At 38.8% G+C, this 27,077-nt stretch overlaps 1 protein-coding gene across 1 annotated transcript; it reads right to left on the bottom strand.

Moving 5' to 3' along the window:
- Positions 1 to 627: 627 nt before the first annotated feature.
- LOC311271162 (integrin alpha-L-like) lies at positions 628 to 22,205 on the bottom strand. The gene is made up of 31 exons (XM_084376701.1): positions 22,123 to 22,205; positions 19,050 to 19,167; positions 18,627 to 18,718; positions 18,371 to 18,453; positions 18,151 to 18,265; positions 17,882 to 18,012; positions 17,638 to 17,780; positions 17,312 to 17,459; positions 16,985 to 17,120; positions 16,785 to 16,858; positions 14,854 to 14,971; positions 14,093 to 14,235; positions 13,119 to 13,265; positions 12,831 to 13,028; positions 11,616 to 11,746; positions 10,737 to 10,894; positions 10,476 to 10,642; positions 10,016 to 10,126; positions 7,921 to 7,991; positions 7,701 to 7,842; positions 5,709 to 5,798; positions 5,465 to 5,544; positions 5,285 to 5,365; positions 5,128 to 5,203; positions 4,013 to 4,120; positions 3,879 to 3,920; positions 3,666 to 3,791; positions 3,473 to 3,586; positions 3,303 to 3,374; positions 3,080 to 3,190; positions 628 to 2,894 (listed from the first exon to the last, which is right to left on the bottom strand). Exons 1-31 carry the CDS (start codon positions 22,172 to 22,174, stop codon positions 2,676 to 2,678), a joined length of 3,597 nt encoding a protein of 1,198 aa, XP_084232827.1. The 5' UTR covers positions 22,175 to 22,205; the 3' UTR covers positions 628 to 2,675.
- Positions 22,206 to 27,077: the final 4,872 nt, after the last annotated feature.

Raw genomic sequence — 27,077 nt, 5'->3', positions numbered from 1 at the left:
GCCTACTGCCATGACCCTGCCTGATCATGGATGCGCCTACTGTCATGGCCCTGCCTGACACCCACCACTACTGTCGCTAATATTAGTCATATCTCTGCTACATACAGTACGTTCCACTACTATTATTGTAATGCATTACTACATACTATCCTTACCATTAACCACTACTACTGTTATCACTAGTAATCACATTTCCATGTGCATTTCATTGTTGTTGCTGTGATGCATTATAATTGTATACATTGTGATCTCCTTGATCTGCTCTGTACATGCGACATCTATTGCACGTCTGTCCGTCCTGGGAGAGGGATCCCTCCTCTGTGGCTCTTCCTGAGGTTTCTTCGTCTTTTTTTCCCTGTTAAAAGGGCTTTTTTTGGGGCAAGTTTTTCCTCACTCGAATCGAGGCTCGAAGGACAGAGGGTGTCGTCTCTGTACAGATTGTAAAGCCCTCTGAGGCAAACTGTGATTTGTGAATTTGGGCTATACAAATAAAATTTGATTTGATTTGACTTGATTTTATAGCCTTTTTGTGTTTAAGGTGGCAGAATAAAGTAACACAACATAGAATAATTCATGATAAGAAAGGCAAGATAATACTGAGAAATAAAATCCAAGCACTCATTTGGACACAAGGGGCAACATGTTTTTATTGATAAAGAGAATAAAAAGTTATTGTAAGCAAAAAGGAATATACTGTATATATACACACACAAACAATGGGAAACCACAACATATGCCTGCATCACCAATGTTTTAGGATTCCTTATTCCCACTTGATTGCCAACAGACATTCAGATTTAAATACATTTTTTCCTCCTTTCTTTAATAATCCACCCATTTTACAAGTACATCAATAGTGTCATCAGAGTAACTGATAACTGATAAAAATACCGCATGTACTCACATATTTACAGGAAAAACAGTTGGCAGAATTTTTTTAAATACATAAAATGTGAAATGTCAACTGTGCCAGGTGAGGCTGAAATATTGTAAGAGCACTGGTTCAGGCGATAAGGTAAATGCATTTCAGGTTTGAGGAAACCCTAAAGGAGTCTCCTCCTCGGGACAGACTCCAGGAGCTCTACTATCCATTTGTTTCTTACCCATTCCTTAGGTGCTACTCACAATTTTGTGCACATTATTGTAAAGTGTTACCAACCCACGGAATGCTGTTTACAAAGACAATGTTTTGCAAGATTACTATCAATAAACAATGCATTTAATGTACCACTGCATTTATTCAGATGATCATAATTAAAAAGCTATACATTTTAAAGGCACAATCAGTAGGATTTTCCTATTAAACAATGGCTAATACACAAATAATCTGCTACTAACAAATCCTACTCAGCTCACCTTTAACAAGCAGTCAGCTGAGAGGAATGTGAATCCCCCATTCAATACCATGCAGACGATTGAAAATAGCTAAAGACTTACTAGTAATACTGTACAGTATATTACAGTGCAAATAATATATTCATTAATAATACTAATGGATAAATGTAGGAGATGCTAGCAAAAGGATGTAAAACTTGGTCAGCTTTACACCAACAAACAACCAGTTCTGTGGAGAAAACCCAATCAGCAGGATAAACTGTGGCAATATGTTTCTGCGAACCATGGATATACTGAAACTTTTAATTTCCTTTATGATGCAACTTACTGTTTCTTGAGGTTTAATTCAGTTTAATCTTGCAACAATGCCGTACTTATCCTCTAGCTAGGCTTAGGTTAGGGCTCGGAAAATATCACTTTCTGGCTTAAAGGGATAGTTCAGGTATTTTGGTGTGGGGTTGTATGAGGCACTTATCCATAGTCATTGTATTACCTGCAGTAGATGGCGTTAGCAAACATGGCTGGAAATTGTCCGGAGGTTGCTTCACACTGACAAATGTTGAAACAAAGTCTTCAACAGTGGTCACTGGCTTGACAGCCTTCTCACCTGTAACACCACCACCCTCCCCTCCACCTCCATACATGGAAGTCAGGTTATAAATGTGTCATGTGAATGTGATATGACACGATTTGTGGAAATGTCTATATAGTACGTTGCCTATGACACACACAAATGTGAACGTTATGCTATAACGTATGCAAACATTTTATCCTGGTGACTGGGCTGGTCGATAGGGTCACACTAAACCAGATGTAACATTACTTGGATTTACAGCTCAGGTATTTACAATGTTGAGGGAGAAGTTTGCACCTGCTCTGTCAGAGTGCCTTTTACATAGAAAACTTTTTAAAAAGAGAAAAAAGAAGAAAAAGGCTTCACCATGTTTGTTTTATGTGACTCGGCTTCAATGTCGTCTTTAGCATATGGAGTATGCTCAGGTGTCATCACGTGACCGACTGCAGGTAATGAACATCCATCACATGACAATAGAAGATTGTTAGCCCTGTCTCTGTCAAAAGTCTTTGGACAACTGGTAAAAGAAGCCATTAACATGAGAAGCCAGTGTCTCCTGGCCGATGACCAGTTGACATGAATCTGGAGCGAGGAGACAGCTTAACATAAACACTAGAAGAAGAGATGAAATGGTTAGACTGGCTCTGTTAAAGGGAAAATATATCTGCCCACTTTAGAGCTTTAGAGGTGCTGGCAGCTGGATTTTATTAGCTTGTTGTCCCATAGTGTCCAGTCTTTATGGTAAGCTAAGCTAATCATTCATACTTTAATCCAGTTGGTCCTTTGTATCAGCCGGCCAGGTGGCACCGTCTGCCTTAGCATCCAGAAGCGTTTTTTCCTCATCAGGTTTGCCATTAGTCTGTGATTGGCTGGCTATCCCCTCCGTGAGGGCAGGGGTTAAGTCCATGTCGGCACAAGCCTGAAGAGAAGCTCTTTCCTCCTGCTCTTGATAATACTCAAGCGTTTTCCGCTTAAAGCAACCCAACTTGTGACAGAAGAAAGAAGAAAAGTTATTTCAAGAAAAGCCAGGGAGACCCATTTTACAGGAGAAAAAAAAATCATCTATATGTTTTTAATTCAGTTCCAAACATTCAGGCAACAGTTCTGCATATGGAGACAGAAATGTGTCTTCTTTTTGTATTTTATGTAGAAAGATTTTTTGACTCTCACCTTAAACATGATGACTGTAATTATGACCAGAAGCAAAAATCCCAGAATAGTTCCAGTTAAAATGATCAGCAGTTCATCCGGGGGTATTATGAACTCAACCTGAACTTCAGTCTGTTGGCAGAGAGAATAAAAGGTTTGTGGGACCTTTGCTATTTTGAACGAGGATCTAACATTTCTTGTAGACAAAATGGTTTTGGCTGTTCATGTGTAGACTGGTATGTACCCATTTCATTCTTGGATCGTTGTCTTTCCACAAGCCAGTTTCAGCAGACTTCTGTTTAAAACCCCCTTTATTCTGTGGTTGACAAACATGATAAATTGTGTATACTGAATAACATTAAAAAGCATTATTTTTTAAATGGCATTACTGTGGTCTGACATGCAACAACATACCTGTTTTTTTTTAGAGTCCAGCACATATCGTTGATCGTCATAGCTGACATGTATAAAGCTTTTAAATTTGACCTCCGCAGCCTCTCCAGTGTATCGCTTAAGAAAGGCAATATTCTGCAAAAGAGTATGTAAATTAATGATATATCTACCACTTTCAGTGGTACATGTGGTGTGTATCCTGTCTGCTACGTACCGCTGCATGCTGTTTGAGATCCTTAAATTGTACGTCTCCTGACAATCTAAACTCTGTGCTTGATTCTTTGTCCAGGATGAAACTATCACACACTATGTTTTTGCAGTATTTTTCTGGGGAGCAGTACTGCAACACAGCAACAGTTTATTTGGGATTTGTAATTTCATGACATGTTCAGTGAGAATATTTTGATACTAAATATGTTGTACTTACTTCAGACTTTTTGTCAGTAATGCTTGTGCATTGGGTTTTGTTCTTAAAAAAAAGAAAGTAATTGGTGAGAATTAAGGATGTTTTGTTCTAAACAGCAATTTGTATGTATGTATGTAAGTCCTGTTTCTGCTTACCTGCTGGACAAAGACTTGATAGTTCTCCATTTCAAAATTATGTTCCAGTTTAGTTGGAAAGAACAGGGACACATTGATGGGATAAGACTTGAAACCAGTGTTTCTTATCTGCAAACAGTGGGAGACAGGTGGTCCATTTTATAGAGGTTCAACCTTTTGTGAAATACAACGATTCACTTTCTTGCTGAGAGTTCGATGAGAAGATTGACACCACTCTCCTGTTTATATGGTAAATGTAAAGCTAAAGCCAGCAGCCAGTGAGCTTAGCTTAGCTATAAACGCTGGCTCTGTCCAAGGGTGAAAAAAGTCTTCAAAGCAGCACCTTTAATGCTCACTAATTAACACATTATATCTTGTTTGTTTAATTCAAACGAAAAACAAGTCAGATTACACGTTTTTGTTTTAAGGTGGTATGTGTCAGACTATTTTCTGCTAGTAGACTGTTTTTTTTTTTAACCTTTGGACAAAGCCAGATTAGCCATTTCCATTCTGCTTCCAGCCTTTATGTTAAGATAAGCTAACTGTCTTTTAGCTCCAGATTCATATCTTATCATGTTATTCTCATGCTGTATACTAGTCTGACAGAGAAATTCTTGACTTACTGATGGCTTTTTCTGGAGTTATGTTATATCATGTCTCATTCCTTTGTCCATACCAAACCCTCATAAAAGTATGTGTTACACTTTCGACTGAACACAAACTGTTCTCTAGCAAACATCTGACAAGCAAAGTTGGCGACTAGCTAGTAAACACAGTGGAGCCTTTAGCAACTAATGGGCCCGATTAATCACCTTTAAGGCCAAGTTGGTGAGGATGAAAATAGAGCAAAAAGAAGAGTGATAAAGATTTGCAGGGACATGACTGCAAATGAATACTAATTTTGCTGTGTCTGCAATGCGTAAATAGGTAATTGTTTGCTAATAAGTTCACCATAGCGTTTTTATGAGATGCTATTGTGTCAGTGTTGTGTTTGGGGCTTGATCAGCTGCCCCCAAGTAGCCAAGAAATCAGTTAATGCAGCTCTAGACTTGCAGATTGATTAGTTGTTCATGATTAGTTTGCCATTTGCCATGGGACTGGATGGTTGCTTGTTGTATAATAATTTACAGCCTCACCTTGTATATAGCAACGATTTGTTTAGGTGCTGCATCCTCTGTTGAGAAGTTCAGATAGGTGATGGTGTCGTCGTTTCTGGAACGAAAGCAGGATGGTCAAAATGTACATCTAAGATCTGCAGTTATAGAAATAAGATTTATGTGAATTGTCACTTACACTGTTACTACCATTTTAATTTCATATTGTACTGGGATGCTTTTGGTCAGGGAACTGTTCCTGGAGGAGTTTGTATTGTCACTAAGGATGTAAAAAGCATTTGTGGTGAATATCAAACATGAAATATGTAATGAGAGTAAATCATATTTTAATCATACAAAAAAAAGAGGAGCTGTGTACCTTTTTCCAATAATGGTCATCGAAACAGTGTCATTCCACTCATATTCAGTATTGATGTGGAAAGAAGTTTTAAATGTTGCCTTCACAGGAAAAAGACAGTTATGTTAGATTTTGCTCACAGAGAAAGGGACAATTAGAGAAGTTGCCATGTTTGTAAAAGTCAAAGGTTGACACAGTTGGTCATAGCTCTTGGTTTACGAAACTTCTGTCTGCTCTGAGGATGTCAGGGTGCAGTATGACTCACAGTTGATCGGCTGCGATACACAGGAAGGCTGATGCCGCACGTAGTTTTATCAAGAGTGTGGTCACAGCTGTGGAGCGTTGGTCTTGTTGCCTGTTTTAAGAGAAGAATACACACAAATAAATGTGAACTGAGACCCTCTAGAACAAAAGGTTTTAGTTCAATTCGAATGCTGCGATGTGTGCGTGAACATGGTTGTGTTTAAGCCATTTGTGTTTAAGTTTAAATATTCAGTAATTATAAAGAGAGAGATTTCAAACAGCGCTAGTTCTCAGAGTCATTTATTGTGATTGAGAACAGTTCTGCCTTTGAAACCCCACACATCCTGTGTAGGTTTCAAATCCACCATAGATTTTCTGTTTCATTTCCTTGACTCTTTGAGTAGCACAAGAAGTGTGAAAGAAAGCTTTGCAGTGGAGTCCTCTTTTTGATGGACAGTTCAACAAAGACTAAATGATCAAGTCTTTTCTTTAGGGATTCGGATTTGTTTTTTGTTTTTAGTTTAACGGGCTGTTGCACAAATGGGCTTTGGGTCAAATGGGACATTTTCTGGAATGTTGGGGTTTTGTGTATTTATTCATTGCATTGTGGTGTCAGGTTCACAGAATTTGACTTGAACTGAGATGCCCCACCCCTCGTGCATATATTCAGCAACGATAATTAAGTAGGCTGCAGGAGTTAAGGCAATGCCTGCGGGCTTTTATGCATTAAGTTGATGTTACATGACTGGCATATTTTTTTGCATTCTCCACCTCTCCACCAATTTTGCAAATCCCTACTATAACATTGTCTGATTCATGATGGACAGATTTTAAAAAAGGATCAAAAATGATGCAGCAGAACTAGAAATATTGTCCTGATTATTCCAATCATTGCTCTTCCTTGTCAGAACCTGGCACCAACATTACTCACAATGCAACTCAGCCACCAACAGTTTGGGACAGGAACAGGATGTAGAACAGGAACAGGAAATTTGGATGTTTCATGCTAGTAGCGACTAATGTCCCCTTGAGCCACAAGCCTCAAGCAGAGTTGGGGACTTCTTTCTAACTCCTCACACCAGATTTGTATCATTTTCACTATTGTAGGCCTAGCAGACCTAGACTCAAGTGATATCATTTGAGGTAATTTATCCGACTTCATGCAGTTCTCTCTGGGGCCACAAAAGGCTTAAAGGATAACTACCGTTTTTTACAACCTGGACCTTATATCTAGCAAAATATATGATCATTTACTCACTCAGATAACTTTGGTGTCATTTGGCGTCGTTCGGACGAAATTAGATCCGGTGTAGCGCCGATATATCCATATTATGCGAGTGACGGGGCACCGAAGCGCAGCCTTTATGAGCATTATCTGCCACGAAACTAGTTCATTTCACCAATATTTTGTTATGATACGCTAGTGCTATTCCCCTCTGAGTCCGGGCTCGTCTATTGTCAACATCCGGGGGCTGTAGGTTGATCTACTACCTCTGACCTGGTAGATGTCGTCTCTGAGCTGCGCGCGCACCCGCGACAGCCTGGCTTGTTTACCTGTAGCTGCTCCTGCTAGTTTGACCCCGGATGTTGATAACAGACAAGCCCGGACTCAGAGGGGAATAGCACTAGCATATCGTAACAAAATATTGGTGAAATGAACTAGTTTCGTGGCAGATAATGCTTTATATAGAGGCTGTGTGTCGCTGCCCCGTCACTCGCATTATATGGATATATCGGCGCTACACCGGATCTAATTTCGTCCGAACGACTTCAAATGACACCAAAGTTATCTGGGTGAGTAAATGATCATATATTTTGCTAGAAATAAGGTCCAGGTTGTAAAAAACGGTAGTTATCCTTTAATAGATCCTTTCAACCTTCACATATTCAGTTGTGACTGTGAGCATACTTTGATGTGTAAAGTCTGTGGTGTGCCCCTTAAACAAAAGCAGGTACTCAGGTACAAAGTGGCCACTGAGGGCGACATGATATAGAAGTTTGATTTTCAAGTCACCTCTTCCAAAGTCATCCGAGAGAAGGAGAGGCCTAGAGGATGTTCCATTGAAAGGCTGGTGTTGTACGAGTCATCACCATGATTGGACAGTTTTACAAACAGGGTGAAGTATTTCTTTTCTGCCACTAATAATGTTGGGGTCCTAAGAGAAAGAGAGTACTTCTTAGATTTGTTCAAATGATGTTACTTTTGCCACGCTGTGTTTGTCAGATATACATACGTGAAGTTGAAATCAAGCTCAAGTTCAGCAATACAGGTGTCATTTTTTCTGCATTGCTTTTCAAAGGGAACCTGTAGACCAAAAAAAGAAAAAGAAGTTAATGTCATGCTTGAAAAAACAGAGAAAGCCAGAAAATCAAAACAGGATTCCTGGAACACAACAAACCAACATTATAGTTTTTGTGACCAGGCAACTACAAAAATGAAGAAGAGTGCTTGAAATTTGGTATAGATCTTCATTTTGTCCCCATATTAACTGTAATAACTTTGATCTCCTGACTTTTCATCTGGTGCCATCATTCAATCCAAGTTTCCCCAATACTTTGGCTTACAACCAAATATCTGCAGAACTAATGACATTCCCATCAGTCTTTGTTGCACTGTGTTGATAGTGCTAATAATTGAATGTTAGCATGCTTACACACATGCTAATAGAAGATTGTGATCATGGTCAACATTATGCCTGCTAATCAGCATGTTAGTATTGATCAGCAGAAATACTTCAGTAGGCTTTAGCAGAGGGGTGTAAATCTTTGTCACTCATAATTCAATTTGATTTAGTTTTTTGGGTATCCGATTCAATTATCGATTGAATAGTAAGTCTTTTGCTCCAGTTTACTGTGCTAAACCATTAGGAACCATTGAGGTCCTTAATCTGCTGAAATACAATATGAGACAACTGAAAATTAAGATAAACGTTCTGCAGCCTTTTTATTTTAAAATGCTCACAGCATTAATTGATTAATTAATTAACGTGAAAGCATGCATGTGTGTATGTGGACAACAAAATAAGGGGTTGTGCTCTGCTGCATTATTAACTATAGTCCAATAGTGAGACCAGCCACTCTGCTGCACTGTTAGCTCCGGGGGATCCATCATTGTACAGGATGCTAAGCATCCTGATTAGAGTTATTTTCTACACCACAGAGTTTGTTTAACGTGTTGAATGCTGTGTGTTTGTTAGCTTGTTAGCAGTTGTCAAGCTGGTCTGTTTTGTTACTGCTGTCCACTGCTCTGCACCTTTAACTTTACGTCAGACATCTTGTTCACAAACGTGTGGCCTGCTTAACATTTGTCTCACAAATGTAATTATCCAGTCAATAAATAAGATTAAAGCCTGCAACTGCTGCCTTGTTTGAAGATAAACTTCAAGGTAACACTAGCATTTACATACTGTAAATTGTCTGCATGCTGCACTAGCCTCACAGTCTAGTTCCACCTTTTTTGTTCTGTCAACATCACAGCACTAATTAACCCTTAGAAAATAGATGAATAGATTCTGAATTGTGGGAGACAAGAATCGCAATTCTTATGTGAATCATTTTTTTTCTGCCCACCCTACTGTAGCAGTTAAATGCTACACAGTCAGTTGGTACAATGTGTGGTAAAAAAAATCTTACCTACACCATTACGTCACCACTAGCAGGTTTAACCAACGCTGGATAATATAAGTTGAGATTGTGAAAATGGTAAACATTACACCTGCCTGTCTCAGGTAGGGTAGCAGTTGTTGCATTGATTGCGCTCTAGTTAGGTGTTATTTGCTGATGCGACATTAGTTGTTTACGCCTTTTTATAGATAACCCTATCGGGGATCCCCCTCCTCCACACAGCCTATTTGTGTAATGCGTGACGGCTGTGTTGCTGAGCTGCTGCAGCGCGGCTCCTGCCTGCCCTATCTTTTTACATGGAGTTTTCGAGAACTGCATGCATGCACAGGAAACAAAGGTGGAAACCAAATCTCTAGATGACGTGCCACTGCAGCAAGATGTATGGGTATGAATATGCACAGTAGTGTTTCTTCCGCTGGCCCACTAGTTCCCACTCGTCCCATAGATTTTAGAAAGTCACTGTTTCAGCTCATTTTGATCTTTCGTGACAAATATGTCCTAAAGGCAGTCTTTGCTATCTGTGTCAAAGGTAAAGGTTCCCACTTGGAAAGAGTGTTGCAAAAGACACATTCACAAAAGTCATCATCACATCCTTAAACAGAATTGTATTTCATATATTATGTCTGCCTAGTAGTGTGCAGAGCGCTGATCACTTCCTTTATCAAAACATGTAAAAGACAAAACTGTGTGAATGCAAATGTGTACCTCAACAACAGCCTTCCTTTTGCTGTCTACGTTCAGGGTGGCACCTGCTCTGTCAATTTGGCCAAAGTTCAATCTGATGCTGATGGGTGATAAGGTGTCTGTCACACATTTCTGCAAGAAAAAAGAGTCATCTGGACATCGTTGAAGAAATTTACATTTACAAAACTTAATCAATATACATGCTTTATAAAACTATCATAAATTTGAGGTGTACTAGTTTATATACAGACACATGGACAATATTTCTAGATGTAGACACATGCTTATATACAGTACAGATAGTTAAACAGTTTGTGATGGTTTAGATGACATGCACGTGTCTTTGAGTCTCTTGAAAAGCCCTATACAAATACAATGTATTATAATTATTATTGCTATTATTATTATTATTATTATTATTATTATTATTATTATTATTAGTATTATAAGTATGGTTAATATTATTCATTGGTCTCCATACTGGCATGTAGATGGGGTAGTTGAAGCAGGTGTGTTTATCCCTCAGCTCAAAGATGGAAGTAACATTTTTAGCTGTCCTGTCATTTTGACTGAAGAAACCTCGAATGATTTTTCTTGTTGGATCCACATGGAGCGTGTACGAGATGTTTAGTCCAGAGCGCATCGCCCCTGTAAAGGCATCCAGAAGGGTTAAAAAAACACATTGATAGGGTGAACAGCATCAGCAGCCGTTAATGCATACATTATTGAGACAAGTCCTTACCTGCTTTGCTCTTTGTTGTTTCTACTATTTCAAAGCAGGCTGTTAAGTTAACCATTGGTAAATTTTCGTCTGTGTTGCCCACGCAGCCGATTTTTTCAGTACTTATCTTCTCAGGTTGAAAAGACAGATGAGCCGTGACATTAAATACTGGCCTGGCCCTGAAAGACATTCATCAAATTAAATAATAATTAAAAAGGCATTATTATACTTTGCACAGGATCTTTTCTCTAGGATGATTGTATACTTAAGCAGGCAAGCTAGGTAATCAAGACACCAGTCCACGATATCACTACCCTCTGCAACTCTGCTCTGGCAAAGCTAAAAGCCAAAATGACTTCAAACTACGTTATCCTTGGGTTGTATGGGAGAGTTTGTATGTGAGATAATTGACAGACAATTGACAATTGACAAAATTCTTTTTCACATTTGACTTTTTGATTTGCGTTGATTTTCAACATAGAAAATATGGCTGCTGCCCTTGAATCATCAAATCTGTCCCAGTCAGAAAATGTATTATGTCTTAGTTTATTGTACAGTTTGCAATGCTGCATTCACTCATTGTGTACTGTTTATTGTACACGATGAGTGAAGGCAGGTAGATTCAGGTAATGTGTGCCACTCTTGTTGAAAACTGAACTCTGAGATGTATTTGGCGTTGAGAGGCTAAAGCCAGAGGTAGACTTGCTTTTTAACCATGATTTGACATAGACAAGCTGCATATTTCATGACATTTACACATATGTTTATTATTTGATGATGCACACAAACAACGCTCCAAACACCAGACAGTCATCATGTGCATGCGACTTGTTAAGATGAAGTATATCTCCAGCCTGAGAGTTAGCAATTTGACCTACTTAATGTACACAGTATCAGTACCTCAAGACAACAGCCATGCCTTGTGATCCGACCACAATGTCTGGGAGTCCATCCTCTCCAAGGTCTATTTCCCCATAGATTGCCTGTCCAAAGAATCTCAGCCGAAGGTGTATTTCCTTCCCCAAGATTCTCTGGAATAACATAGATAGAGATAGGACTGAAACAGTATGTGATTTATCCAGGTGAGACAAATAAAGGTTTTGAAGGTAAATACCAAACTCATAAAAAACCCTGATGATAATCATATTCTGTAATCAGTTATATAATTCCATGGATGACTTTTTAATTTTATTCAAATGCCAGTTTTAGACTGATGTTTTGGCAAACAAGCACATTTGCCTAACCCTCCTGATGGTGATGCACTATAAAAAAAAGTATGTTGGGGGAAATTGGATGTGTCTCCAGCGTGACTTGACCCAACGACCTAACAACCCATTGTTGTTCAGGGTCAACACCTTAATGGCCCAGACACACCAAACTGACAGCAAAGAACTAGCAGTGACAAGAGGCTGGCTGTTGAGTTGCCTGTGTCTCAGCCAAAAGGCTGCACTTGACATACCCCAAAGACTGCAGCCCACTGCCAGCTACCTTGTGCCTTCTGCGCCTGCGTGAAAGGAAATAACTCTCCATACCACAAGAGAGTCTTTATTCATCAAAAATGGAAACTGGAAGACTCAGAACTACAAATAACTGTTGTTATGACAAAGCAGCGATGATTTTTTATCGAATATGTCTGATAAAAAGTTGCAAATGGCACTGGCGCAGAGGCAAAAAATAAAAAGAAAGCGCACTAACTTAGTTAAATAATCGATTCTAGTGATGGGCTCCAGGGGGTTTCCCTTTCTTTTTCCGTTTCTCTACAATTAACTTTTCTGATTGGCTTGCTTAGCGGCCAAACAGTCATTCTCTTACCAGTGGGCTTTACTGCCAACTCAACATGATCTTTCAGCCAAAAAGCCAACACGGGACAACAAGGCGCTGTTGACTCTCACGAACAACCCGACATTGGCCTGGTTTGTCAGGGCCTTAATCCCTTAGCCACAGTGCTGACGTGATGCACTACTGATTGATATAGAAGAAGAAGTTTCGTCTGCTCCTTGCATAGTGGTCACTCAACCAATCAGTTGTTCTTCTCTTCATATAGAGGGCTACCTTTTTTAAAAACAAAACAACAATGGAGGATATTGTGTTTCTTTTCTGTTTTTTCTGTCTCACCTGGCTGAAAGTGCTGCGTATCCCTCTGTGTTTGTCACCAAGGAAGATGTACACAGCCCCTCTGTAATCATCTTCAAGGGGGGCTCCAACAGCAACGTCTCGGAGTCCATCTCCATTCAGATCTGCAAGACTGGATATAGTGGTGCCAAATCTCCCCATGGATGGTGCAGTCATATTCTGTTCTCTATTCAGTCGCAGCTGTGAATATAAGAACACCAGTTTATTGATTAAGACAATCAATAAACGCATTCAATATCTCACTGTAATCTCATTTAAATCTGATCCCACCTCATCAGTCAGTGTGTAGACGTATATATGGCCCTCTCTCTTCTCCCTCTCCTGGTAAAACAGGGGAGCTCCCACCAGCAGAAAATCGGTGTTCCCATCTGAGTCAATATCTACTGAGCACAGCTCTGCACCAAAGTAGGAACCAATCTGAAAAGTGAGGTTTATATCATTTAACTTACAAAATGGTGCGAGCACAAGGAAGTTCTTTGGTTTCCTCCCTGCAACCACAGAAATGACGTGCCTTTGCACATTTTCATAAAGGTGCAACATGCATTTTGCATCTCTAACTGTAGAGAAAGTAAAGCAGCAGATTTGATCAAAGAAGGCAGCTAGATTTCTTCAAGACAAAGATACAATCTAGGAATCAGGGTCCAGCTGCTTTTTTCCAAGATGCAGGTTAACTTAGTTTATCTGTGGAATGGCATATTATTTTGTGTGCCATTGTGCGTACTGTTTTTGATTACTGTATTTTCTATGTGCTGTCTGTCTAACATGAACAGGACTATGAAAAGATATTTCCTCCTCAGCCAAGTCTAAGATGTAAATGTGAGGGGTTTCTAGGTATTACTAAGGAAAGTGATCCCAAAAATAAAAGTAAACCTGCCTCTTGGACAGTCTTTTGTTATTCAAGTGGTGTCTCAGCCACTCTGCCCTCCATCACTTGTGTCTGCACTATGTAACTTCAGTGAGAGGGTAGGATCACAACGTTTCATACATGTTTACTTCAAGATACAAGTTTTAAAGACTCAACATTGTTATGACATAATGAGTTTTGTTTGTCCTTAGCATCTACATTATGTCATTGTGACAAATTGTTACAGGCCTGGGGTTTATGACAGTGGTGCACTCAGAAACTGTGGATTGGGGTGCCAAATCACGCAAATTGCCAATTTCCACATGATGTTGCTTTAAGGCAAAAATAATTTCTGTTAAGCATATGTAAAGCCATTTTATTTCTCAAGACAGTTACCGACCTGCTCCCCATTTATTCTTTGGGCTGTGGTCCAGTTCTTGCCATCATGTCTGAAAAGTATGACCTGTCCTATGTGTTCAAATCTTGGTGCACCAGTGAAATATAGAAGAGCTTCATTCTTCTCTCCAACAGAAGTAGAGTATCCTGCAACAGAGTAAGTTACAAATAACTTCACTTCATAAATTCACTATGTTATGTTAATTTTCATGAAACCTAATGCTGTTTTTTCTAATTTTGAAGGGGTTGTAGATGAACATTTACTCAGTTTATGATCCCCTCTTATGTATTTGCTACTTTTGCAGTACAAAGTTATTTTTAACCCATAATTGAGGTTGGAAACTGATTTAATAAGACTTAAGCACACAGCAATAAAACCACTAACATGTAAGTGAATGATTTAGATTATCTTGTTTCAATGCAATGTTGTGCTGGGAAATCTTGGGTCCTGGGATCCATTTTGATTGTCAAAGAACAATCACGCCCCCACATTGGCAATGGCGCTCCCTGATGGCAGTGATCATCTGTGTGTCATTTGTGTCAAGTGGCATCCAAGAGCCAAGGTTACCCAGTCGAACATTGCATTGTACCTCTACGATCAACGCTATTTGCTTCACTTGTTAGTGGTTTTAATGTTGTGGCTGATCTGTTAATGTTTTTTTGCCACGCATCATTTAAAAATAAAACATCAGTAACTCAAGTCAAACAAAAAATTCTGTTAATAAAGAAGCAGAAAACATGAAACTAAATAAATAACTTTACTACCCATGTAGGAGTCGTTCTCCATGAGAGGATCTTGAATTTGTGTTTCTTTTTGTTCATGAAGCTCTTGGAGAGAACCACGCCATGTGTTGGTTCCCACTGAACCCAGAATCATGGTATCCTGTTGACAGAAATGTGCAGGTCTGGTCAGTGAACAAAGGGAAGGGGAACCAACAACAGTAGTTATGTTGGGAGGTGACAGATCAACTGCCTAGTCTGTCTAGCAGCAATCAGATTACTTTGTCCAGTGAGACAGGGTGGGGTCAGCACCTTAAGGCTACATTCGCACCAAATCCATCAATCTGGTGAAAACTCATGTCTTCCCATTAATTTGAATGAGGGTAGTACATTTTGGCTACGGTGGTTTTGAGCCCAGGGGCTTCTGAACAACAAAAACAGCTGTGGCAAAAAAGTTGGAACAGACTCAAGCCCGATGCTGGCATGAATGACTGAAACCACAGTGGAGTGTAACGTTATGTGTCGTGTATTCACTCAGTTTGGCAATGTGCACCAGTTTAAAACGCTATTTTTTTCCATCTGTGGATGCCGATGATGATAGACTGTAGGACTCGCATGTTCCACCTACTCAGGCTCAGGCATGACCAGAGACCAGAAGCAGAGTAGAACGGGTCAGTAGTGGAGCATGTTTAGTCTGGCTAAATGCAACTGACAGAACACAACAATCACTTCTCTGTGTAGCACTATGTTTCACCTGTGATCACTCAGTTAGGTCTTGGTCTTTGGTGCCCCAGTTTGAAACACAGCGCAACGATATACCTCACGTCCTGGTAATTCACTGTTACTTTTAATCAAACATTGTGGACAAACGTTCACAAGTAGGACAACTGCTAGTGCTAGTAGCATAAGTGCTGTACCGTAATGCTTCATCTCTGGACATGTGTAAAGAAAACTCCTCAAACACCACCTGTTCACTACAGCCTACAACCTCTCTCAATTCTGCTTCCCTGTCAGACTCTAATCCTTGTTACTTGTTTCTGTTTGTTTGTTTGTTTGTCTGTTTGTGTAGCATTGATCTTACTGTGTAAAGCTTCTTGGGTCCTGTGAAAGGCGCTATATGAATCCAAGCTATTATTATTACTAATATCATTATCATAACAACACAGCAGCTTCTCTTTTCAGCAAACTTATTGGGGGGTTGGTTAAAGTTCACAACGTGTGACACACTCGGCCATGGAGTGACGGCAAACCGTTGCACAACCCTGCAGCCTTTTTGCCGCACCGCCAGATTTGGTCTGAACAAACTGAAACTGTTAACTGTGGTGCATTTTTTTCCTTTTTCTTTCTTTCTTTTTTTTTTTGTGTAGAACAAATCATAATGGGATAAGTTGAGCAACAGGGGCCAAACCAAATACTACGACCTTCTGAAATTCATGGCCATTTTTCAAAGGTTCAACCTCATCACTTGAATTTTTAAGCTTATACTAGCATTTTTAATGAAACAAAATGGTATTACATCCAAAACAAATGTAAAATAGAAGAATTGTGATGAGTGGTCTCAGACTTTTTGACCCCACTGTGCTGATTACGTCTAGCTTTATTCTTACCGCCTTTCCTACCTAGTTTACACATTGATGCAAGTAGCAGCAAGTAGCTGCTAAAGGCATGTGTGCTACCAATACATGTGTGATTTCATATGGGACTCTGGGACCTTTTTTATTTAAAAAAAAAAAAAAAAATCATTCACGGTTACTGCCAATTTACTTTTCTTTTCTCTTTTGGTTCATATTTAAACTAATTTATAGATTTACCTGGATAGTGTGTTTTAAAGTAATTATCCCACACAACTGACACCACAGTGACAGGCCAAATGTTGGTGCTAAAATTAAAGATCCAATTTCAGCTTTTAGAAATGTGTGAAGAAAAAAGATGTAGATTTTAAATGTGTCAACATTTGACTTTCTGATTTTACTCACCTTGTAGAAGACGGCACTGAATCCACTCTGAGACATTTCATTGGTCAGCTCTCCGGCTAGAGCCTGTCTGGAGCCTATATAAAAAGTTGCAGTAATATTTCATGTTACTATTGCAGGGGCATGCCACTTAGATAAAATAGTTTTTTGTCAAAACATTATTTTACAAAGAAGGAAAAGAAAACTATACAATTCAACATCACCTTCCATACTAAAGATCTTATTTTGAAAGTTTTCCAGTATTCCTGTGAGTCCATTGTAGTTCTCAATTTTGAAGATATTTTTTTCTTTTGGTTCCGAAGCAATGTCCTTAAATTTGTCAAGCTGAACGTCTTTGACCTGAAACCAGAATGCTGCTTGAAATTATAAAGTACCTCGACGTCTGATGTCAACAAGACAGTTTTAACAAGACAGTTTTGTACAATACTGGACTCAAATCTCTGATCTCTGAGGTATACCTCATGTGATTTTTTGATCTGTTAGACAAATAAGATAGAAAAAATAAACATGTGATATCAAAGACAGCTTACCGCAATGACAAAACGAATAATGTTTTTGTCATCATATCTTTTAATAATGCCGTCGTCATCATCACTAGGATCTCCATCTGTGATCAGCACCAGAACTTTAGTTGCATCAGGAGAGGCGCCTGCACCAGGGTTTTCAAAGATTTCATCCCTGAAACAAATGTAACAGGTGAAACTGTAATGCTCAGAATAAAACTTATGTATAAATATGAATACATTAACAAATAAGATGGTTATGATTTTACAGTTGTACTTATTGTGCAGTTTGTTTAAAGTTATTAAGTTGTTTGAGAGTTTGAGAGCTGTTTATGTGTTGTAGCTGAACTTACAATACAAATTTGAGGGCTTTGTGTGTGTTGGTAAGACTCTTCATATGGACTTCTGCCATTAGTCTTTTAAAAGCACTACCAGCTTGATAGTCATTGAAGTCAAAAACTTTTCTCGAAAGACGGGAGAACTGAACTGCTGCAAACTGAAATATGGAGACAAAATGATAAAGTATTCATATAACATTGTTTTTCAATTTAACAAACAAATGCTATATATGCTGTAATGTTGCAGTAGTGCAGTGACCTTGACTGATGTTTGATTGAGGCTCTTCATTATATCCACTATGAATTCTTTATTCTTGTGGAACTCCCCGTCAGTCATACTCTGTGATCCATCAAATAGAAAGACAAGGTCCACTGTCTTTTTTGTGCATTCTGAAAAGAATAACAGAGGGAACGTTTGTAAGGACGGTTTAGTCAAGAACATAACATTGAATATAATATCTTACTGCCAGGACCAAGTGCTATGACCACAGTGAGTTGGAGAAGTGTACGCTCTCTAAATGTTTTTACCTTGGAAAGCAGGTGTTGAACGGGAGATCTGCTGAAGATCACTTGTCACCGTGTAACACACACTGTTCAGATAGGAGTTCTCATCACATTCATGGGCTACACTTGGACTGCAAACCTAGATCAGAACATAAGAGGTGAAATTAACTTGATCATATGAAATTGTTTTGCTCAGAACTTTGAAAAAAATGTCACAGAAAGTGTATTTTAGATTTTATCTTACAGTGAATTGGGAGCGATTGGAGTCTTTAGCTATTGACAGGCCAAGGTACTTGACTGGTATTGTTGTGTTGTCAAGAGAAATGTCTGCAAGAGTAGGATTTGATTTAAAATACACAAAGTTTTTAGGCTGCAATATGACATTTTTTCATTTCATTTCATTTCATTTTCATCTTTCTGCATTGTTGGAAATTGTACTGTTCCTCTTTTTAATAGTGGGATTCATTGTGTAGTGTTTACTTCATAAACTGCACTTATACCTTTAGGGTTGAAGCACTGGGTGTTTTTGACATGGACAGGTTTGCATATTCCCCCAGATCCATTTCGCTGCAGAGGTGCTGTAACAATTATCCTGGGGATGAACAACCGAGATGACGCTAATCGTAACCATTTCAGTGGCCAGGCTGACACAAGCAGCACCATTTATCTAAAAGGATCTCATCTGCCTGTTGCAAGCAGTGATGCCACAGGAAGCGACCGGTTGCAATGACATTCCAAATGATAAATCACCAAGTGTTACTGCAGAACTAACTAAAATTATCTAACATCTTTGCTACATGCAAAAGGAAATCATGCGTAACTGATGGAAATTTTAGTGACTGGATTGATGGGTAATAAGGATTTTGACAGTCACAGCAATATTAAATATCAACCGAACCACCAAGTTGTAAATGCAAACTTACCCTTTCTCTTTACCAGACATGAACTGAACCACTTTGTATCCAAAGAAATCTTTTTGTTCACCAGTGTAGACATCAGGAGCTGTCATATCGATGTTGAAAGCCAAAGAGACATGGATGGCTACAGTTTGTGGAAAAAAAACATACCTCTTGTCAGAGTCTTGTCACATGTTAAACCTTAATCTCAATGGCAACTAAACTGAAATTGTTACTCGTAGATAATCAGGACTTGAAAAACTGTTTTCGAAATAATTTGATATTTTAAGTCAATCTCACAACTAAATTTGTTTTTCATGATATTTTAAAAATGCATTCATTTCTAATATTTTGTTTATGTCTGCACAACCCAGTCTTCATCTATCTTATCTACAGTCCAAATAAAGAAAAGAAGCAAGTGTGTAACAGGACACTAAAATACCTCTGTGTGAAGTGTCATTCTTCACATACTTGCCTGCATAGTTTCTGTGTACCTATTGGATTAATAAGTATATGCACGAGGAGGCAGATCAGAGCCAAATAGACCCAGGGTGAGAGAATGTATTCCGTGGGAACTTACAGAGCTTAAACAGAAGTAAACATTGCAACACACAAGGGTGTTACAATTGCGTTAATGTTAAAGGAACAATCCATCAATTAAGCATTAAACTCCTGTAACATTGCTGGACTATTTGGACTATCAAAAATTTATAGAGACTGATGCAGCAGAACCTAGCATAAAAACTCAGTGCCTACATTGCCCACAGTGCAACTCTAGAGCCGAAAGTTCAGTCAGAGATGCGGTTGTTTTATGCGAGTAGTGTTTTCAAAATTGTGGTCTTTAGCCCCAGCTGATGCTGACTCACTGACTGAAATGAGGTAATTTGTTTGACCATGCATCGCTCCCTCTGGCTTTATACGTTTCTCAATTATGCAGCAGTACTCCCTAACACCCTGAACATACTTTGATGATTAAATCTGTCTAGGGTGGGAAATTCAAATGCTGTCATTTGTTTTCCAGGCTGTAAGTCATATAAATGCAGGGAATCTGTCAAACTGTTATCATTTTGCCGCTTCCTGATTGACCTGCAATTGAAAAGACAATGGATTGTGAAAATCTGGAGGGATTTCGGGCTGTATTTTAAGGTAAAACAGCATATTTGATAGCCCATTTACAGCTTATGTTAACATATAACCACTTCCTAGCTAACATTGCCCCCTGATAGTGGTACACAATATGATAGGAAAGGCTTAAATTAATTCAGAGCTATGGCACATGCACAGGACATGTATTTAGTATGAATGGTTCTGTATAACAAACCCTTTGGCATTTAAGGTTAAGAAAAGATGCTTAAGTGCTTCCATTCTTCATTCCCCCTAACCCTAACCCTTCTCCAATCAAGTCCTGCCACTTCCAGGGTGCCTGATGGGACCTTAATTAGAAAAAAAAAGTCAATGGAAGGGACACATAAATGTTTGATCCTGTTTGAATTGTGGAAAGAATTACATTTGTCAATTCGAAGGATCATTTTGCAAGTCAATAAAGTTGCATCTGTGGTGAAAATAGTTAAGTATCATTTAGTTTTGTGTAAAACCGCTCGGTGTACTACATAGTCTCACCTACTATACCTCAGCAGTGAAAAAGTTCAAATTAAAACAGGTAAAAAACCTGATAAACCCAGCCTTACTCGGGTGCCACAATAGCTCAGCTCCCATGTACAGAGGCTGAGTTCTCACTGCAGCGGCCCAGGGTTTGAGTCTGATCTGTGGTCCTTTCCTGCATGTCATCCCCTTTTCTCTCACATCCTGTTTCCTGTCATTTCTAAATGGGCAACATTATTAAAACTTTAGCTATAACAACTTTGTATGCGGTGATTTTTTTTCTATGCCAGTGTCGAGTTTACAGCCTGTTAATGCAAGAAAAAGTGGCAGTATGTTCAGCTCCCTAAGCCACCATATATGGTCAGTTCACCTGACTCAAAAACATTTTTCCGCTTTTATTACTAGTTGCTGTGATGAACTGCTGAAAGTACAATTATTTAAATTTGAGGTTTGTGTACTTGAGTATTTTCTTTTCATGCCACTCTCTACTCCTACTTTATGTCTCAGACAGAAAAATTGTACATTACTACAATTATTTGACAGCCCTGACTACATTACAAATTTGAAAAATTCTGATTTTTGACATGCAAAATATATGAGGGGCTTATAAAATGTGATGTTTTGTTATAAACTGAACTACTCAACAGTGTATTAATTGAAAGAAAATAGATTTTCAGTTATTTTGATAATATTTTTTTACACAAAAACTTTTAATGGTTCCAGCCTCAAAAATGTGAGAATTTACTGCTTTATTTAAATAATCATTACTTGTAGTGCAAACTCAACTACAGCAGTAAAACCCTGCTTTTACATTAATGCATTAGCAATAATAATCTGCTGAGATGAAATACACATTATTCAGCACGGAGTACTTTAAGTACATTTTCTAGACTATACTTACACATTTACTCAGTAATGTTTTCAGTACAGACCTTTTACTTGTAATGGTGTATTTTTACAGTGTGGTATGATCACTTTTACTTGAGCTACGGATCTGAATGCTTCCTCCACCACCGACTAGTTACATGAAATCCACCTATTTTCTACCACGCTGCCTCATCTGATGCAAATTAAAGTTTCTTGCTGCTTAAAGAGAAAAATGTATAAATTAATCGTTTTGTCTTTAACAACAGTAATCCAGTTCCTCTGGATAATCCAGACCTTTCAGTTTCTATTGCTTCCATTACTGTTGGAAATTAAAAACTTGCATGAGCTTGTGGTTAAGCTCTCATTTTTTCACATTGCCATACATTTACTGATCATTGGGTCTCAGCACAGTTTCTTCACATAAACTGAGGATTAAAACTTATATATAACTCAATAAAGTAAAATAGTGAAAATTCAAATAAAAACATATGGTACAAGGCTTTACAACGAAATGCCAAAATTTGTTGTTTAACATTTCGAGGGTTTTGGCCGCAAAATCCCATTCACTGTCCCTATCTTTCCTTTCCTAGATGAATAAAAGAGTAAACATGTATAAAACTTTAGATCTTACCAACATTCAGCACCATGTAGGTGAGAAGGAAGATGCGAATCGGCCCATGCATCTTTCACACCACTCTCTCCTACCGCAATAGGGCTACTGGTGTTGCTCGAGATGCATTTCGTGTGTGCAATACTTCCTGTGTGCTTCTTAAGCAAGGGCGTTTCCGTACCAGGTGGTTGTGACACCCACAGCAATGCTCTCAGTTTATTTCCCCTCATGCTTCCCTTTTCTGTAGTAATCCCTAAACCCTTCTTTTCTTAAAAAATATTTTGACATTTTTACAAAGGCAAAAGGAGGCTGCACTATATAGATACTGTGGTCATTGAAGGACAGCCCCACCCTGCTCTCAGAACTGAATTAAAGGTATTATTAGCACAGATGCCTCATAATGACTCAAACATTGGCGCAAACACACAGGGCTGCAGACATTTTTGTAGTTACAGTCTATGAGTCAGCAGAAGGAGATCATACTGAACAAGGGTCAACACAATGATTTTAAGCAGATTCAAGCTTATTGGTGGCAGGATCCCATTCACTGTTTTCCCTAATATTTGTTTGTTGTTATGTTACTTTGTATCATATTAGTGTAACATCTTACAATTAAAAGATACGTTTATCCAAAACTCCCTCCCTTCTGAAGTGGGTTTGTGAGCTTGACCGTACATTGAGGGTGTAAATGACGTCTTTTCAAATCCATTTGGGATCTTAGGGCTTCCGGAGACTCAAATTATGCTGCACGAGCTGTATGGAGCCTTTTTTTTTTTTTTTTTACTTCTTTTCTTTTCTTTTCTTTTCTTTTCAGTTGATGTTTAATGTTTTATAACAAGCCTCATTTACTTGTGTTGTTTGGGAGAATGCTGCAACACTGTTTGTTGTGAAGCTCCAGAAAAGGCCCCACACATTTTGTGTCTCAAATGTAAACAGTATCATATGAAGGATTCACAGTTATTAATATACTGGTAATTTGACAGTCACTGATATTAAAGTGAGAATCTTCAGTCTGTTACTTCTTTCATCTCATAGATGTGGTACAATTAGAATGTTTTACCTCCAAATGTATTGAGATCTTTTACTCAAGTACAGCAATACCAGAGAATAAAAACACAACATTACAAGTTAAAATTCTGCATTCAGATACTTGAGAAAAGTACTTAATTATTAGCAGTAAAATGTACTTCAAGTACCAATTACACAGAATTGTGTCATTCATTACTGGAATAATGTGTGAGCAACATCATGTTGTCAAGGTGGAGTAACTTTTAACTTGTCTATGTACTGGGTAGAACAATAGGTAACAATACATCTTATTTTATAAGCTTTACGACAGAGTTTCAAAGATTTTGCCCTCCAAAGTGGACAGTATATTAACGCCTCTCAGTCCAGTAACAACACACAAACACAAACAGTGACCTCACTAACATATAATTGAATTAACACATCTCAGGAGTCAACAAAAACTTTGAAAATCATGAGCTACTTGAAGATCGATGTTATGGCAGGGCTTAGATCATATGTGTGTACCTAATGAAAAGGCCACTGAGTGTAGTGGAGCATTTACCAAAAAAGATATTTCTACAGAGCAAAAAGGCGAATGAATATTCGACTCGTATTCATCAGGTGGTCAGTAACTTCTAAGTTGCCTTACCTTAATTTTCCTTTTATTCTGGATTTCTGTGATATCTCAGCCCATTTGCCTGGATAAAATGTAAGCAGTTAACGTTTTCGCAAACCATGGATACGTTAAATTTATGCCTATATGTACTTGTCAGGGACGTGCACATGATTATAGAGGGGCAGGGGCTCACAGTCAGAAAAGGGTAGTGTGTGCGCGCACAGTACAATACATAATGTGTTCAGAAAAAGGAACAAAATAAATCAGACCTCTGTGGCAGCTGCAGGCCTGTAAAAACTCTGACCAATCCCTCCCTCTCGGTCCGAGTTGAAAGAACCAATCAGATTCATGTCTTCATGTCTCGTCCTGCCCGCACCCCCCTCTCTCCCCCCCCTCCTCCCTGCGCGCACTAATCACGTGTCACCGTTGCCGGATATATTCAGCACACTGCATATGGAGTTAGCAGGAGATCCACACTCCAGGTCAGAAGGTGGCGGTAATGCACACCTAACAGTTGTTTGCCAACAGCCATAAAACAACAGAAGAAGAAGAGTTGATGCAGAAGAAGTAATGCAGAGGTTGCTGTCTTTCTGTTGGACAGGTAATTAGTTGTTTTGCTTCGGGGGGATTTGTTATTTTCATGAAATATGTAACGTTAGCCAACTTAGCTACTTTTGTAGCTTGTATTAGCCCAATGCTAACGTCTCTCCTCTGCCCTGCAGAAGGACTGTCTGAAGCGTGTTCAAGTTTGTGGGGGCGGGGCTTTGGACGGAGCACTGACGGGAGGGGGAGAAGGGGATGGAGCTTAGACGAGGTGCCACTTTCAAATCTTGCTAGCTCTCCAACATTACCGACTATACCTTTAACAATACAATATGTAGATTAATGTAAAATTGATAAACAAAGTACTTATAGAAAGCTTACTACTTAGCTGTGTATCCTGTGTAGCTGTGAGTGATGTGCAATTGCCATTTCTTTTTTGTCAACAAATTATTGTCAACATGTGTTTATTCACATTATCATTATACTGAGGTTTGGAAGACATGCAATTCAGCTGCAATTCTAAAAAGCAAAAAACACTGGTTTATTAATCATTTAATGCATTATTATTATAATTATTATTTTTAATTAGCCTACAGTAGTAGTAGCAGTAGTAGCCTACAACTACTACTAGTACTACTACTGCTAAAGCAACCCTACAGTAAGCCAGCATATAAAATGGTACAGTATCAGTACTGCTTGGTCACTCTCTCTCACACACACACACACACACAGCTAACGTAGCCTGAGACCTATATTAGCGAGACAATAAGCTAGACCAATTTCCCAACTTCCCGAAACCGAGTCATGACTTCCGAACTGGTAGGCTAAGACTAAAATATGATATTTTTTCCAAGGTTGCACATTAACACAGCTTGCATTACAAAAAGAAAATCATGGGAGGGCAAGTGCAAACTAGAAATACAGGCTACACATCGAAAAATGTGACAAAACAAGAAACTACTACTGTGACTGCTACTGTGAACGTTAGTAGGAACAGCAATGTTTACAACAGCAAAGTCACAATAAACTCAATATCTGGAAGAAGTTTAAGATGTGTGGCAAGATAAACAGCCTACACAGAAAGCTGACATATTAGATTATTCTTAACTCGCATTAACAAGCAGTTAGCTTAACAAATGGGGGTTTTCTGAAATATGACTCATATTTAAGCACATTGAATGAGTGGAAGGCGACTTGTTAACCCCCACAAGGAAGTTATGTTAATGGGTTTATAACTCACAAAGGTTCAAGTCGCTCCACTGTCACGTCTCATCTATGTGCGTGGTGGAGTTCTCGACGAGGCAGCAGCTTCTCTCCCTCTCTCTCTCCCCCCCCCCCCCCCCTCTCTCTCGCCCCTCTGTGAGAGACAGAGCAGAGCCGGCGGACAGAGAAGTGGCTTTAGTCTCAACACACACACACAACACCGTATTACAAGGAAATGCGTACGGTAGATAACCGTGGTTACCTTGCAAACATTTATTCTGGTGATTAGATTGGAGATCTCTGATTAGTTAAATCTCTCTGACAATGCAGCTTTGCATACTTCCTTTTTCAAGAACCACATGAAATTGTCATTTAGCCTACTTGGCCTCTGTAGAAAAGTAAGTACAGTCTAGTTTCTATTCTCTTTCAATCCTTTTCAAATGACTGATGATGCAGCAACTGGGCAGCACTGTGTGGAGAAATACGTAGCCATGTTCTCAGGAGTCACTCCTCTGCTGGCCTCTATTAAGAGAGTAAGGAACTCCTCCTTCAGCGCTTGAGCTGCAACATTGAGCTCCTAGAGGGGTGAGAGAAGGTGGAGGAGGGGTGCATTATTTCATGTACAGTGGAAACCAGACAATGAAAATGAGAGGTAACCTACTGTAGGCGTTTGATCTTTTAATATTCCCCACCTGAGGTTGAAAGTTGTCCAGCATGTTAACAATGTCTGCTCCTGCTCCGGCTGCCTCTCTGCCCTCCTCTGCAGAGCAGCACTCCACCTCAATCTTACTGCCTAAGCCGCACACTTTCACAGCCTAGAAAACAAACAGGGATGTATCTCTTGCCTGTAGTTGGTTTGTTTGCAGCATTTAAAGAAACTAAATAAGAAACGTTACATAATCCACAAGACCATGTATACTTAAAAATATTGTTAAAAGGAAAACTACTATCTGCGACCTTCGATCTCTTAGCAAGAAATGTTGAAGGGACAAGTATTTTACTGAAAGTAAATCAAAGTAGTAAATATATACCCGCAATGTGTGCTTTTTAGACAGTTATGAGCTACTTTATGAAACAGCTCAGTCCATCTACAGGAATTACCGTTTTTTCATGTACATGTACATTTCATGTATGTTTCATGTATCAAGGAAATAGTGTATAAAAACGGAGAGTTCATAAAACCAAAGACAAATGTCTGCACATTCACAGTAGTAATCTGTCATTTTAGAGAATCATTTGATTCAAAAATGTTCATTGGATAGTGCAAGAACAAGCAGAATACATCAAAAATACATTAAAAAATGGCTACATTTAAGGCCAGTCTCTGCTAATTAAGGGTATTTAGTAGTTATTTTATGGAATTGTCCTGTCTACACTGATTTCCTGAAAGATTGTGGTTTCCCCAAGTAAAAGAAAATTGCAACATAATGTATAAAACACACAGAATATGTAAATCACTGTGAATCGAAATAAGATGGCAAAACTCCTAAAATGTAAGGCAATCACTTGCCTGAAATTTTTTTAAGTCGACGTACTTAAAAGTCAGTTTTCAAAACTTAAATATTTGGATCACATGCTACATGCACCGTATCATTACAGTTACATT

Source organism: Pagrus pagrus (assembly GCF_965226575.1).
Source record: "Pagrus pagrus genome assembly, chromosome: 2".
NCBI classification, from domain to species: Eukaryota; Metazoa; Chordata; class Actinopteri; order Spariformes; family Sparidae; genus Pagrus; species Pagrus pagrus.
Note: the sequence above shows the minus strand (reverse complement) of the source record. Positions and strands in the feature narration are given on the sequence as shown.